Source organism: Carcharhinus amblyrhynchos, chromosome 27, assembly GCF_965287045.1.
Source record: "Carcharhinus amblyrhynchos chromosome 27, sCarAmb.v2.hapA, whole genome shotgun sequence".
Classification (NCBI taxonomy): Eukaryota; Metazoa; Chordata; class Chondrichthyes; order Carcharhiniformes; family Carcharhinidae; genus Carcharhinus; species Carcharhinus amblyrhynchos.
In genome coordinates this window covers 26698150-26713393 of record NC_137350.1, presented here as the reverse complement: position 1 = coordinate 26713393, position 15244 = coordinate 26698150, and the positions used below count along the sequence as shown (strand labels likewise).

The following is a 15244-nucleotide window of genomic DNA, read 5'->3' as shown; positions in this document are numbered from 1 at the left end:
ACCCTACAGTGCATCTGGCCCATCGAGTCTGCACTGACCACAATCCCACCCAAGCCATACCCCCATATCCCTACACATTTACCCACGAATCCCTCTAACCTACGCATCTCAGGACACTAAGGGGCAATTTTAGCATGGCCAATCAACTTAACCCGCACATCTTTGGACTGTGGGAGGAAACCGGAGCACCTGGAGGAAACCCACGCAGAGAGGAGGAGAATGTGCAAACTCCACACAAACAGTGAACCAAGCCAGGAACTGAACCCAGGTCCCTGGAGCTGTGAAGCAGCAGTGCTAACCACTGGGCTACCGTGCCGCCCAACTGATAGTTAGTGACCAACTGAACTGGTTTATTCTGTTTTTGTTTATATACGTACACACAAGTGGCCACGGTAGAGTGCTTTTACATAATCGTGCATCCTTAGTTTCATTATAGTTAAGTTGAATGTGTCAGTTTAGCTGAATCAGTAGCATCCTCACCCACTTTGGGATGAGATCCTTTTGAGTACAAAATCTAGATGAACGTCCCAGTGCGGTACTGAGGGAATTATCTGTTGGACGAAGTTTAGACCAAGCGCTAAGTTTTCCCCCTCCACGTGGATGTGAAAGATCTGGGAACTCATATACTTTGAAGAAGGGCAGGGACCAATTCCGCCTCGACTCCTGCCCAATATTTAATCCCAAAACCCAGCATCACACGAGAACAGATTATCTAGCCACCATCCACGAATGGTGTGGTCCGTGGAACTTGCTGAGCTCAGAATTAGTTGTCGAGTTTCCTGCATCGTAAAAAGTGGGCGGCTTTACTTCAAATCAAAGGGTAAGACATCAGCTGTTAAGAAAAAGCTTCAGGACATCTTTTATGCGCAAATTGTATTTCGTCCCCTCATGTTCATTTTTTTCCTTGCACGCTCGAGCAGCACTTCGCCCCGACGCTCTGGTTGTTTGGCTCACAACTCACCGAATGTCCAACGCTTCCAGCGCGAGACCGCACAGGCGCCTTGATCTGGGGACATATGCCGTGATCCGGCGCAAGGCGGGAATATGCCAAGGGATCGGCGCAGGCGCAAGTGGGGCCGAGCCGAGGGCTGGCGCCAGGGCGCAGTGGTAATATGCCGGCACCCCACACGCGGAGCGCAGACGAGGATGGGGTGTATGCCGGCACCCGACACAAAGCGCACGCGGGGGCGGGGTGTTTGCCGGGGGGGGAAGGGTCGGAAGTAGGTCAGCGCAGGCGCAGGGGGGCGGGCCGTGCCAAGGGCTGACGAGTGCGCAGGTGTGGTGGACAAATGCCGACTCCAGACACAGAGCGCATTTGGGGTTGGAGAGTATGCCAAGGGGTCGGCGCAGGCGCAGTAGGGCGGGATGAACAGTGGGCAATGCAGACGTAGGTCGCCCAGCCCAGCGCAGCACGCGGGATGGGGATGCGTCGCCATTTTGTTCAGACTCTTCGATTGACTGGAGGCTTCGAAGTGTCCGCTGTTTGTCCTGAACTCGCTCCCGAAACACTTAACGTGCGTTCATGTTTACAGGCACATTTTATTTGCTTATTAGGTTTCGTGACAATCGCCCCACCCAAGAGTAGGCCCGACAACATTTGACCAGGCCCTCGAACTCTGATTTGTGTTGCCGCTATGAGTAAAGCAGGGGTTGTCAAGACGGAGCAGAGCCGGAGCTGCAGCAGCAAAAAGACCCCCGAGCTAGCGTTCAGCGCCGTCCCCCCGGAGATGCTGGAAGAGTTTTTGGTGGATGTGGCGAAGGAGAACGAGAACAATCTGCAGCACCTCTCCCAGCACGCTGGCTCTTTCAAGAAGTTAAGATTAATAGGTGGGCTTGTGGGTAATTTGTCGCCTTTTGAAGACAGCTCGATGTAAACCTCACCCTTATTTAATACACCCGTTCATTCTTATTTCCATCACAGAGTTTGTTTTCCTCCTGTGTGAGCAACTGGGTCTTCATCAGGTTACCAGCTATCAAGCCGTGGAAATACTGGAAAGGTAGAACTTTATCATCCTCTCATGGTTTGGGGGAAAATTAAAAAAAGCATCACAACAAAGACAAAATGCTGAAGAATCTCAGGAGGGGTGACAGCATCTGTGGGGAGAGAACAGAACCAACGTTTCGAGTCTAGATGGCTCTTCCTCATGTCAAACCACTTAGCTAGTCCCAGAATTACAGCACAGAATATAAAGTACTAAGCGTTTGCTGTCATCGCAGCTGCAAAACTGACAGCAAATTCATTTCAACTTAAATATTATGTGGGCATTATTATTAACAGCACAACCTGGGAGAAGAAGGCATTAAAGTCTCAGTAGTTAAGAAAACTTTTGAACTCATGTGATGTGAACTTTCACTTTTACAATCTTCATTTTGCTGTAAACTCTCTTGAAAAACTCACCATGGACATGCTGGTTTACTCCTCCATCACCCCAACTCCCTATCCCACAGGACCTGCCCTTGCAATCATAGAAGGTACAATACCTGCCTCTTTACCTTCTCCCTCCTCACCATTCAAGAGGCCAAGCACTCCTTTTCAGTTTAAGCAGCATTTTACTTGCACTTCTTTCAATTTATTCTATTGTATTCACTGCTCACACTGTGGTCTCCCTCTAAGACCAAAGAAGCGTAGCTTAGAGGGGTTAGCGGGTAAATATTGTAGGGATACAGGGATAAGGCCTGGGTGGGATTGTGGTTGGTGCAGACTTGATGGGCCTCTTTCTGCACTGTAGGGTTTCTATGATTCTATAAAATTACAGCACAGAAACAAACCCTTTGACTCTCCAAGCCTGCACCAACCATGTTGCCTGACTGAACTAAAATCTCTTACCATATCCCTTTATTCCCATCCTATTCATGTATTTGTCACTTTAAAAGTCACTTTCATATCTGCTTCCACTATGTCGTCCAATAGTGAGTTCCAGGTACCCACCCTCTGAAAAACTTGCCTCATACATCTCCTTTAAACCTTGCGCCTTGCACCTTAAACCTGTGTCCCCTAGTAATTGACTCTTCCACCCTGGGAAAAAGCTTCTGACTATCCACTCTGCCCATGCCTCTCTATCTTAAAGACTTCTTCAACCTCTGTCATTCCAGTGAGAACAACCAGTTTATCCAGTGTCTCCTCATAGCTAATACCCCCCATACCAGGCAACATCCTGGTAAATCGTTTCTGTACCCTCTGCAAAACTACCACATCTCTGGTAGTGACAACCAGAATTGAACACTGTATTCCAAATGTGCCCTAAGGTTCTATAAAGCTGCGACATGACTTGACAATTTTTAAACTCAGTGCCCTGGCCAATGAAGACAAGCATATACCTTCTTGACTACCTTCTCTACCTGCATTGCCACTTTGTGACCTGTACACCCAGATCCCTCTGCCGATCAATCTGTTAAGGGTTCTGTCATTTACTGTTATAGTTCCTCTCTGTATTAGATCTTCCATAAGAAATAGGAGAGGAGTAGGCCATCTAGCCCTCGAGCCTGCCCCGCCATTCAATAAGATCATGGCTGATCTGAAGTGGCTCAGTTCCACTTTCCCACTTTCTCCCCATAACCCTTAATTCCCTTGCCTACCAAAAACCTATCTATCTGCGTCTTAAATATAGGTAGCGAGGTAGTCTCCACCACTTCAACGAGCAGAGAATTCCAGAGATTCACCACCCTTTGAGTGAAGAAGTTCCTCCTCAACTCTGTTCTAAACTGCCCCCCCTTTATCTTGAGGCTGTGCCCTCTAGTCCTGCTGTCCCTTCTGAGCGGGAAGAACCTCTCCACCTCTACCCTATCCATCCCCTTCACCATCTTATATGTCTCAATAAGATCCCCCCTCAGCCTTCTAAACTCCAACGAGTACAAGCCCAGTCTATTCAGCCTCTCTTCACAGTTCAACCCCCTCAACTGCGGTATCAGCCTAGTGAACCTCCTCTGCACTCGCTCCAAGGCCAAAATATCCTTGTGCAAGTGTGGCAACCAAAACTGCACACAGTACTCCAGCTGCGGCCTCACCAGTGGCCCTGTACAGTAGCAGCAAGACCTCCCTACTTTTATATTCAATCCCCCTCGCTATGAAGGCCAGCATCCCATTTGCCTTCCTGATCACCTGCTGCACCTGTAGGCTGGGTTTTTGCGACTCATGCACAAGGACCCCCAGGTCCCTCTGCACCGTAGCATGCTGCAGCTTTTCGCCCTTTAAGTAGTAGTCTTTCCTACTATTATTCCTGCCAAAGTGGATAACCTCACACTTGCCAACATTGTATTCCATCTGCCAGGTCCTCGCCCACTCACTCAGCCTATCTAGATCCCTCTGCAGACTTTCTACACCCTCCGCACAATTTGCTATTCCACTTATCTTTGTGTCATCGGCAAATTTCGACACCTTACACTCAGCTCCCTCCTCCAGATCATCTATATAAATGGTAAATAGCTGAGGCCCCAGCACCGATCCCTGGGGCACTCCACTAGTCACCAACCGCCAATCCGAATAGCACCCATTGACACCTACTCTCTGCCTCCTATTTGACAGCCAATCCTCTATCCATGCTAACACCTTACCCCCAACTCCATGCCCCCTAACCTTCTGTAACAACCTTTTTTGCGGCACCTTATCAAACACCTTCTGAAAATTGAGAAACACCACATCCACCGGTTCCCCTCCGTCCACCGCACTAGACACATCCTCATAGAATTCCAATAAGTTCGTCAGACACGACTTCCCCTTAATGAATCCGTGTTGCGTCTGCTCTATCAAACAATTCTTCTCTAGATGCCTCGCTATTTCTTCTTTGATGACGGATTCAAGCATTTTTCCTACAACAGACGTTAAACTAACGAAAATGCATTACCTCATATTTGTCCAGATTAAACTCCCATCTACCATCTCTCCACCTAAAGTCTCCAGCCGATCTATATCCTGTTATATCCTCCGATAGTCCTCATTGCTATCCCCAATTCCACCAACCTTTGTGTCGTCCACAAACTTATCAAACCAGTTGTTTTCCTCCAAATCAAAAGGTCCCAACACTGATCCCTGAGGAAATGCCGCTAGTCACAGCAGTCAGAAACACAAGCTTCCACTGTTAGCGTCTGTCTTGTATGACTGAGCTTGTTTCAAATGCATCTCACTTGCCCCCGTGTGAGTTCACCTTCTGTATTAGTCTGCCATGAGGGACCTTGTCAGAGGTCTTACTGAAGTCCCTGTAGACAACATCCACTGCCCTACCCTGAATCATCATCATCATCACTTCCTCAGAAAACCTGATCAAGTTAGCGAGACATGACCTCCCCTTCACAAAACCATCGGGGAGATTAAATGCAGACTCGGTGACTACTCTGTAGGACACAAGCATGACTGCAACTTTTCTGTTTCTTGCTATTTTAACTTAACACCTTGCTCTCATGCTCACCTCACAAGGATGAAGTAGCCACCCTTGGCTACTTCAATGCTGCAGTGAAACCTGGCATAAGCTGGAGGAGCAGCATCTCATCGTTTGGACTCAACATCAAGTTCAACAACTTTTAATTTGTGACCTTTCTCCTCAATCTTAAATCCTCTCCCAGCCATTTGTCTTTTGTTCTTAAAGTTGCTACATTTTGTTGCAATCTCTCACAGCTACACTGCAATATCTAACACATTCTCCCTTTTTTATTTTTCACTAAGGTCCAAAAGGACTAAACATCAACTCTTGCCTTCTCGACGTACAGATGCTGCCAGACTTGCTGAGTTTTTCCAGCATCCGCCTCTTGTTTCAGATCCCACCATCTGCAGTATTTTGCTCATTTTACTTAATAGTTTGTTGGCTCTGACCAAAGTGATTGGCTGCCTACCCAATTGACAGCATCACCATTGCTGGATGCCAGGAAGTCCTGTGGTTGTCACAAGAATCAAATTAACATTAAAACAAAATCCAAGCCACAGACAGCAGTAAGCATCATCAATTCACCATTGTATTTTTAAAATTACAATCATTTTTGGATCACTAAAACAAGGGTTACATTATATCTTGACTTTAGAAAATGTTCTATTTAAGGCAGCATAGAATGTTGGAAGTTTGTTTTCTGCCCAAGGATAGAATAGGTATTTAGTGGAAACAGCACAACTGTTTGGAGGAAAGTATTGAGAAATCAACAGTTTATAAAAGATTTAAGAACACAAGTTTTTAAAATGTTCATTATGATACCAGCTGTATTTATTTTATTTTACAGGTTTATGATTCGATACCTTGAAAATCTCTATTCATCTACATGCACAGGTTCTGAGAAAAATGCAGAAAAAAATGCTTGGCAACATTTGCTAGTTACAATCCAGGATCACTTTGTGCTACGGATCATGTCTTGTGTTCAAATAGCAAGCAAGATCTCATTCCATTACCAGGTAAAGTACATCCTCAGAATCTTTCTTGTGTAATGTAATAATTCCATTAAATAGAGCCAATCTATGTTTTCCTTCATCTTTTTCCAGATTGTTAATATTACTATGGCCCTGAAATTTCTCCAGTCTCTTGGTTATTCATACAAGAGAGAAGATTTTCTGGATTCAGAACTGCTTGTCCTGGAAACTCTAAGTTTTCAAATCAACGTCCCTTCTCCTTTCACTCACACTGAAATACTATTAGAAGTCATGGGTGCGTAAGAAAAACATGATCACTAGTTAACAGTTGGAATGGTATTGTAGCCAAATTCTGAAACTGGGGGCCAAATGACAGGAGGCAGAATTTGCATGCTTAGCAGTAAATGAAACTGGTATTTCATTGCTGTCACATAATGGGCGGCTTTGTTACATGATAGTTCACCGAATTAGTCACTGCAAAACTAACATATGTATACTTGACTGAAAAAAGGCAAAGTACATAGTAATAGTAAATTCTTGTTTGTCAGTTTTATAGCAATGATTTAACTAAAAGCGTAAAGTAACTAACAAAAAGCGTCATCTAAACATACTTTTAAAAACTTCTATTCCCTTGCACTTTATGTCAAATTGTTTAAACTGTGTTCAGAATAATTCATCTTGATATTTTTTAAGGGTTTAATGATCCAGCAGTTCCAGTTAAATACATACATGGTATTGCCTTGAAGGTGCTGAAATTTGTTTACCTCATGAGAAACACCATCTATGAAAATTTATTAAAAATGACTGTTGAAAATTCTACACCAAGTGAACTCCAAAGGCAAGTATTTTTGTTTGTCACCTTAGAATCAATAGTCCTTTGAAATAAAAATGTAGCTCTTTTGGTTCTAATAATTACCTTTTTTTCAAAACTCAACTAGTGGGAGCTTTTTTCAAAACTCAACTAGACAGACTAGTGGGACTGATGGTGGACGAGTCCCCAGGACTGGATGGAATGCATGCCAGGGTTCTGAAGGAAATGGCGGAGGTGATAGTGGATGCCTTAGTGATTATTTTCCAAACCTCGCTGGATTCCGGGGAAGTGCCGGAAGATTGGAAAACGGCTAATGTTACGCCACTGTTTAAAAAGGGTAGCAGGCAAAAGGCAGGGAATTATAGGCCGGTTAGTTTAACGTCTGTTGTAGGAAAAATGCTTGAATCCGTCATCAAAGAAGAAATAGCGAGGCATCTTGAGAAGAATTGTTTGTTAGAGCAGACGCAGCACGGATTCGTTAAGGGGAAGTCGTGTCTGACGAATTTATTGGAATTCTATGAGGATGTGTCTAGTGCGGTGGACGGAGGGGAACCGGTGGATGTGGTGTTTCTCGATTTTCAGAAGGCGTTTGATAAGGTGCCACGCAAAAGGTTGTTACAGAAGGTTAGGGGGCATGGAGTTGGGGGTAAGGTGTTAGCATGGATAGAGGATTGGCTGTCAAATAGGAGGCAGAGAGTAGGTGTCAATGGGTGCTATTCGGATTGGCGGTTGGTGACTAATGGAGTGCCCCAGGGATCGGTGCTGGGGCCTCAGCCATTTACCATTTATATAGATGATCTGGAGGAGGGAGCTGAGTGTAAGGTGTCGAAATTTGCTGATGACACAAAGATAAGTGGAATAGCAAATTGTGCAGAGGGTGTAGAAAGTCTGCAGAGGGATCTAGATAGGCTGAGCGAGTGGGTGAGGACCTGGCAGATGGAATACAATGTTGGCAAGTGTGAGTTTATCCACTTTGGCAGGAATAATAGTAGGAGGGATTACTACTTAAAGGGCAAAAAGCTGCAGCATGCTACGGTGCAGAGGGACCTGGGGATCCTTGTGCATGAGTCGCAAAAACCCAGCCTGCAGGTGCAGCAGGTGATCAGGAAGGCAAATGGGATGCTGGCCTTCATAGTGAGGGGGATTGAATATAAAAGTAGGGAGGTCTTGCTGCTACTGTACAGGGCACTGGTGAGGCCGCAGCTGGAGTACTGTGTGCAGTTTTGGTCGCCGCACTTGCACAAGGGTATTTTGGCCTTGGAGGGAGTGCAGAGGAGGTTCACTAGGCTGATACCGGAGTTGAGGGGGTTGAACTGTGAAGAGAGGCTGAATAGACTGGGCTTGTACTCATTGGAGTTTAGAAGGCTGAGGGGGGATCTTATTGAGACATACAAGATGATGAAGGGGATGGATAGCGCAGAGGTGGAGAGGTTCTTCCCGCTCAGAAAGGACAGCAGGACTAGAGGGCAGAGCCTCAAGATAAGGGGGGTGCAGTTTAGAATGCAGTTGAGGAGGAACTTCTTCACTCAAAGGGTGGTGAATCTCTGGAATTCTCTGCCCGTTGAAGTGGTGGAGGCTACCTCACTAAATATATTTAAGACGCAGGTAGATAGGTTTTTGGTAGGCAAGGGGATTAAGGGTTATGGGGAGAAGGCGGGAAAGTGGAACTGAGCCATGACAGATCAGCCATGATCTTATTGAATGGCGGGACAGGCTCGAGGGGCTAAATGGCCTACTCCTGCTCCTATTTCTTATGTTCAAAAACTAAACAGGGATTTGAAGATGGCTGCGGCTTATATTAAAACTTAACATTCTTAAGCTTCAAGAAAAAATTCAAATAGCACATATTTGAACACCAAGGTAGGCTGTTAATTCAGTCTAATAGTTCCAGTAGGCATAAGTCACAAATCAAGTTTAAATTACAATCTTTCCTTCAGCAGAACGCTGCCATTCCTGCATCTTTTTCAAATAAGTTTTCTAGTTTTAATGCATTCATTGTTAGGCGGTTGCATATCATTGTGGCAGAATGATTACTTTTCAGATAAAAAGAATATTGTGCTTAAGCTACTTACTTCAGTACAGAGAAAAATTAGCTGTTGCATTCCCCCCAGAATGAAACACGTTATAGGATTCCTAACCTCAGATCTGCTCTTGTAGCCATATAAATACTGTGGCTACAAGAGCAGTTCAGAGGCTTGGAACCCTGCCGAGATTAATTCACTGCCTGATGCTACAAACCTATCCACCATCTAAGGTGCTAGTCATGGGTGTGATAGAATACAGTCCACATGCCTGGATGAATGCAGCTCCAACAACACAAGAAGCTCAACATCATCCAGGCCAGTGTAGCTCACTTGATTGGTACCCCTTCCACAAAACAATGATGAACAGTAGCAGCAATGTATATCATCTATAAGATTCACTGCAGAAATTCACCAAGGCACCCTAGGTAGCATCTTTCTAATCCATGACTCCTACCATCTAGAAGGAAGATGGTAGCAGATAAATGGGAACATCAGTGCCTGGAAGTCCCTCTCCAAGTTTACTCAGCACCCTGACTTGGAATATATTGCCATTTCTTCACTGTCACTGGGTCAAAATCCTGGAACTCCCTCTCTAACAACACAGTGGGTGTGCCTACACCACAAGGAATGCAGCGGTTCAAGGCAGCAGACTACCACTACCTTCTCAGGAACAATTAATGCTGGCCTAGCCAGCAATGCCCACATCCTATAAATGAATTTTTTAAAATCTTGAATGGGTGCTATATATTTAATTGAAAATTGAGTGCATATTTAATTTGTGTAAGTTGTCCAGATGTTCCCTTGTATGCTCTTGAAGCAAATACAAAATCAAACAACATTTTGTTTTATCACAGGGCAAAGTTTTTGTCTGTAAAGGAAGATTGCATGCTTCTAGCTGTTGGGGTCATTGGAACAAGTGCATTTATACTGAACTATACACCATGGTACAAGGTAGTAAAAAATATAAATTATAAGTGCAATTACTGTACTCAGTATCAATTAGATAATTCACTGGTCCTTTATTCTGAGGCTTAACTACCCTCTTAGCAAAGATAAGATTGTCTGAAAAATGATCTTAATTTTGTGTTTTTTTTAAATAAGGTTGTGCAGCAGCTGGCCTCAATTAGTGGTGTAACAGAAGAAAGCATTTCTGAGTTTTCTCAAGTAATATTAAAACACATTTTTTCAAGAGCACATAATTTGAAATAAATTTCAATGTTAATGGATACTGTATATTTTATCTGTTCATTAGTGGCTTTGTAAATTTTACAATGAATTGCGGATTACTAATCTGAGGTAAAAAGGCAAAAATAAATGAGGAAATGGTTATTAATTGTTGAATCTGAACTCCACAACCAAAATAGTACTGGAAGAATTTGAAGCATAAACAATCTCAAATGCAACTTCATTAAGACACTTACTAACTCAATTAACGTGCTCAGAATGGTTCATATACCGGTTTTTAAGTTTCTCCATGGTCTTGCTCCTCCCCTTGTCCACAACCTCCTCCAGCCCCAGAACTCCAACTCTGGTTCCTGTGATCTGCATGCTCGCTTGTCCCAATTTCTCATTGCAGCATCATTGGTAGTCATTCCTTCAGCTGCCTAATCCTCAAGCTCTGCAATTTTCTCCCTGACCCTCTTCTCCTTTATGATATTCAAAGTCTACCTATTTGACCAAGCCATCTGAAACATTAGACTGTATGTAAATTTACATATGTCATGATTTATTTCCTAATAGGAACCATGGCAGCTGTATACCAGCTACAAGATGCACTACAGGAACCTCAAAGGCTCCTCAGGCAGCATCTTCCAAACCCACACCCACTACCATCTAGAAAGACGAGCAGATTTCTTTTTATTCACTCATGGGACATAAGACAGCATATTTCCTTCCCTAAAGAACATTAGTGAACCAGATCGGTTTTTCTGACAATCATTTAATGATCAGTAGATTCTTAATTCCAGATGTATTTTTATTGAATTCAAATTCCACCATCTGCCATGGCAAGATTCCGATGCGGGTCCTCAGAATATTAGCTGAGTTTCCGGATTAATAGTTTAGCAATAATACCACTAGGCCATCACCTCCCTTGGGAACACTACCACTTAGAGGTTTCTCTGCAGTCTTGTTTTGAAAATATATTGCTGTTCTTTTACTGTCACTGGAACTCCCTCCCTAACAGCACTGGGTGTATCTGCATCTGAGGGATTACAGCAGTTCAAAGCTCACCACCACCTGAGCAGCATATAGGGATGGCCAATGAATGCTGGTCTAGCTAATGATGCAGAAATCCCAAAACAATTTTAAAATGTTGATGACAATTTTGTGACTCCTAGGCTCGTGTAGAATTTAAAAATCTTGATCGTGGCATTTGAGACTAGTAAATTGTACTAAATGAAGTCAAGTTTCATCATATTCAGTAAAAGCATATTTATAGAGTCAGTGTTATTTGTGACAAGTTTTTCTGAGATACTGGTCAACCACTGGAGGAAAGAGAAGGCAAACACAAAATCATACTAATGCTGCAATTTAAATCCAGAAATGTTTTAATTAATGGCCACTTTTTATTGTGTCAAGCAATTTAAAGTATAACATACTTTTGTCATACAATAACCTTACAAAAGGTTTTCAGTGCACTAGTATACTGCATAAAGCAGTTGAGAATAATACATTAATACACAGTAATTTCCATAACTACAATTTCCAAAGTTCCTGACTCATCAGCATCTTGGCAACAAATAGATTATTCAACAAAAAGCCATCTTAACTTTTGTTATGAAACACCTGCTTTTTATTGTTTTCTTCAGTCGTGCAAATACTTGCTGAGATCAGCTTACTCAGATGCACTGTGATTACAACAGCTCGTACTGAACTCTAGTCCATACAAACATTTGTGTTGTAGTCACTGGATCCAAACTGAATTTTATCTTACATTCTACTGCAATTTTATGGGACATGAGAACCTTGTTGTGTTGTAACAAAATGTTCAGCACTAAAGAAAGTTGTTGTGCACGTGTACTTGGTAAATGTTTAAAATATTTTCCCAGACACTTTCTTAAAAATGTGATTTGCCAAGACTTTAGTCTTGAATGGGCAAATCCCAAATCCTGTGACACATCATAACACTACCGTCTTGAAAAGATCACCGCAGGCTTCTTAATCCTCGGAGTAAATCAACAAAATTCCACTCCATTCATGTGAATAAATCATAACAAAAACAGCTGGGTGCAACCATTTTGTGGCCAGATCCTAAATTTGTTGAGTTCCACAAGATTGAACTAAGTGTTTAGTAGAGAAAACACAATATCTGGAATATATTCAAAGTGTTTGGATAAGTTTGAATTAAAGCAATGTTCAAAGACGATGTTACAGCTTTGGAAAAACTCATTTATATGCATTTAATATTGTAAATTTTAGACCTCACTTGTTTTTCAGTGATACAGTATAAAAAGCTGTTTTTACAACATTTCAAAGCTAATCCAGATGTATAGCAGGATCAGTAAGACAGGCTTTTACTGAAATAATATACTCACATTCACAGAAGTATATTACATATTTAGGTTACAAACACATTGTACAGTAATCCACTATTGATCAGATTCTGGAAATGATGCAATGATTTTGTAAATTTAATCTTTCAGTGTGGATGTCATTATGCCTCTACTGAATAGAAAATCCTGCCCATAGTCAGCCATGACACCAGTGTATAAAAGTTCTTTTCATTCCACCTTCTCCAGCAGTAGCATAACATGCCAGACTTAATTGTTATAAATAAAATTGCCCTATATACACAAACAATTAATATAGTGTGTTTGGGTGTAATTATATTAGAAGCAATCTTAACCCATGGTTCAGATGACAAATTGCCTGCACGTTGTGGTTCAGTTTCTGAATTCCTTAATGATTTGTAATCCCACCAACCCACTATGCAACAAACTCCAGCCCAGCTGCAAGTTAAGTGAGGAGCACTCAATGCAATGCATTGCAATAAAAAGCTAATACTTAAAAGTAAACATTTACTTTCATTCCAATGTCTTGACGCCAAAACATACAAGGTTTATGAACTCTCACCTTAACACAATCCATTGTGACCTACAGGCCAAGGCACTAATAGATTGTAGACTAACAGCAAAAATCTGGCCACCTGTCTTAATATTTTACACTGTTGAAATATTACATTGCAGAACAGTGTGAAATTTGAAGTCCTCCACAACTGTTATTACATAGTCATTTAACAGCCATTGAAAAAGGAAATCAAGATTTCCCAATCTGTTCAAACATCTAGTACTCTTGCATTGATGCAGTCAGTATATGGTGATTTAGTATATCACACTCAAGTTCTAGGTGTATATTTTGACCACAAATAATATGCACCTAAGTTATTTTGTCCCAGCCCTGCATTTGTGCTTATCAAGGTGAAACACAAGTGCTGTTAAATAGATTTTTTTTTTATCCTTTCAGGCATGTGATGTCAGCACCAGGTAATCTTGAGGTCAGATGCAGAGGATAGTTCTCAACTCTACTCAAACTAAATGGCTGAGTCAGAAATACACCCTTACTGTACTAACATGATATTCCCCATTTCTCACATCAGTCATTTTATGGTTGTAGTGCAGAAATACCAACTAATGCAGGACTAGACAGCTTTCAATTTAAGATGCTACATATGCTACTTAAGAACTACCCCAAACCCATTTCATACAAAACCATTATAACTAACAACCAAGAAAACTTTCATTCCATGAGACTTGGAACTGGGTCAATAGGTGAAAGACAAGCAACTAATGTCTAACCCACTGTACCAGCCATTTCTCCATTTTGTCACATTTGATGATTTTATGGTTTATTATTTCAAGGAAAGCATACATAAAAGCACAGTAAATCACCTTGTACAGACAATAACACTGGGTGAAACCTTGGAACAATGGTCGTCAAAAGCAGTACAGATTCAATAAGAAAATAGTCTAAATCACTTATTGTAAAATTGAGAAGATACCCAAGCCAGCCCCCATTTCAAATTGGTAAGCATAAACTTGAGTGCCTTTGTCCACTGTTCCTCAGAGTTGAACTGAGTTTTTATAGAATAAGATCCTCCACTTCCTCCAGTGTCTTCAATTTTTCCTTTTTCCACATCCATTCTGCATAGCAAAAAGCATCAAAGTTAAATTACTTAAAGCAGAAGTTATCTGATGTTAGTGTTTCAATTTATGGGTTTTGTTCATTGGATTCAAACCATTACTGCATTGTCCGATTTACTGAATTAAGAGACTACAAATTCTGAATAGGATTACTTTTTCACCCTGTAGGGTGAGGATCGTGCAATTTGAGCTGGCCATCCAAATTGGTGGTTAACCGTTAATTATAAAACTGGGGTTATTCAACTTGTTTTGTGTTTGTGGTATTCAGTTGAAGAAATTTTACAATTACATGGGGTGGGGTGGAAATGCCACAAGGTAGGACCAGTGAAGGATTGTAAGGTTGCATAAAGGCAGAGAGAGGAGGAGGAGCAAGGCAGTGACTTTAAAAAATTCCAACAGGGTACAACAACTGTAAGGTTAGCTCCTCTAAAAATGGTACATAAACAAAAATATCAATGCATATTTTAAGAGCCTTTGCACCATCTGAACAGCAGTTATGTATACCTACTTACAAGGGAATGTTACTGTTATAAGAACATAAGAACATAAGAAATAGGAGCAGGAGTAGGCCATCTGGCCCTTCGAGCCTGCCCCGCCATTCAATAAGATCATGGCTGATCTGTCGTGGCTCAGTTCCACTTTCCCGCCCTCTCCCCATAACCCTTAATCCCCTCTCTTATCAAAAACCCATCAACCCACGTCTTAAAAATATTTAGCGAGGCAGCCTCCACCACTTCAACGGGCAGAGAATTCCAGAGATTCACCACCCTTTGAGTGAAGAAGTTCCTCCTCAACTCCGTTCTGAACCGCCCCCCCTTTATCTTGAGGCTGTGCCCCCTAGTCCTACTGTCTTTTTTGAGCGGGAAGAGTCTTTCCACCTCTATCCTATCCATCCCATTCATCATCTTATACGTCTCAATGAGATCTCCCCTCATTCTTCTAA

General features: G+C 42.3%; 2 protein-coding genes across 4 annotated transcripts in view; one reads left to right on the top strand and one right to left on the bottom strand.

Annotated features, from left to right (window-relative positions):
- The first annotated feature begins 1400 nt into the window (after positions 1-1400).
- cntd1 (cyclin N-terminal domain containing 1) lies at positions 1401-11806 on the top strand. 2 transcript variants are annotated; one of them, XM_080213829.1, is made up of 7 exons: positions 1401-1839; positions 1922-1997; positions 6202-6370; positions 6458-6620; positions 7019-7163; positions 10015-10111; positions 10262-11806. In XM_080213829.1, the coding sequence occupies exons 1-7, from the start codon at positions 1635-1637 to the stop codon at positions 10367-10369; spliced, it is 963 nt and encodes a 320-aa protein (XP_080069955.1). In that variant the 5' UTR covers positions 1401-1634; the 3' UTR covers positions 10370-11806. The 2 variants fall into 2 exon arrangements, with proteins under 2 accessions (XP_080069955.1, XP_080069954.1); XM_080213828.1 differs by lacking the exons at positions 10015-10111; positions 10262-11806 and having other exon boundaries at positions 1401-1827; positions 7019-7286.
- Positions 11807-11809: 3 nt separating this feature from the next.
- The window catches only part of becn1 (beclin 1, autophagy related), a 28205-nt gene continuing 24770 nt past the window's right edge, over positions 11810-15244 (bottom strand). For both annotated transcript variants that reach the window (XM_080213825.1, XM_080213826.1), the window contains exon 12: positions 11810-14301. In XM_080213825.1, coding sequence (XP_080069951.1) covers positions 14133-14301 — 169 coding nt within the window. In that variant the 3' untranslated portion in view covers positions 11810-14132. The remainder of the gene's footprint in view (positions 14302-15244) is intronic.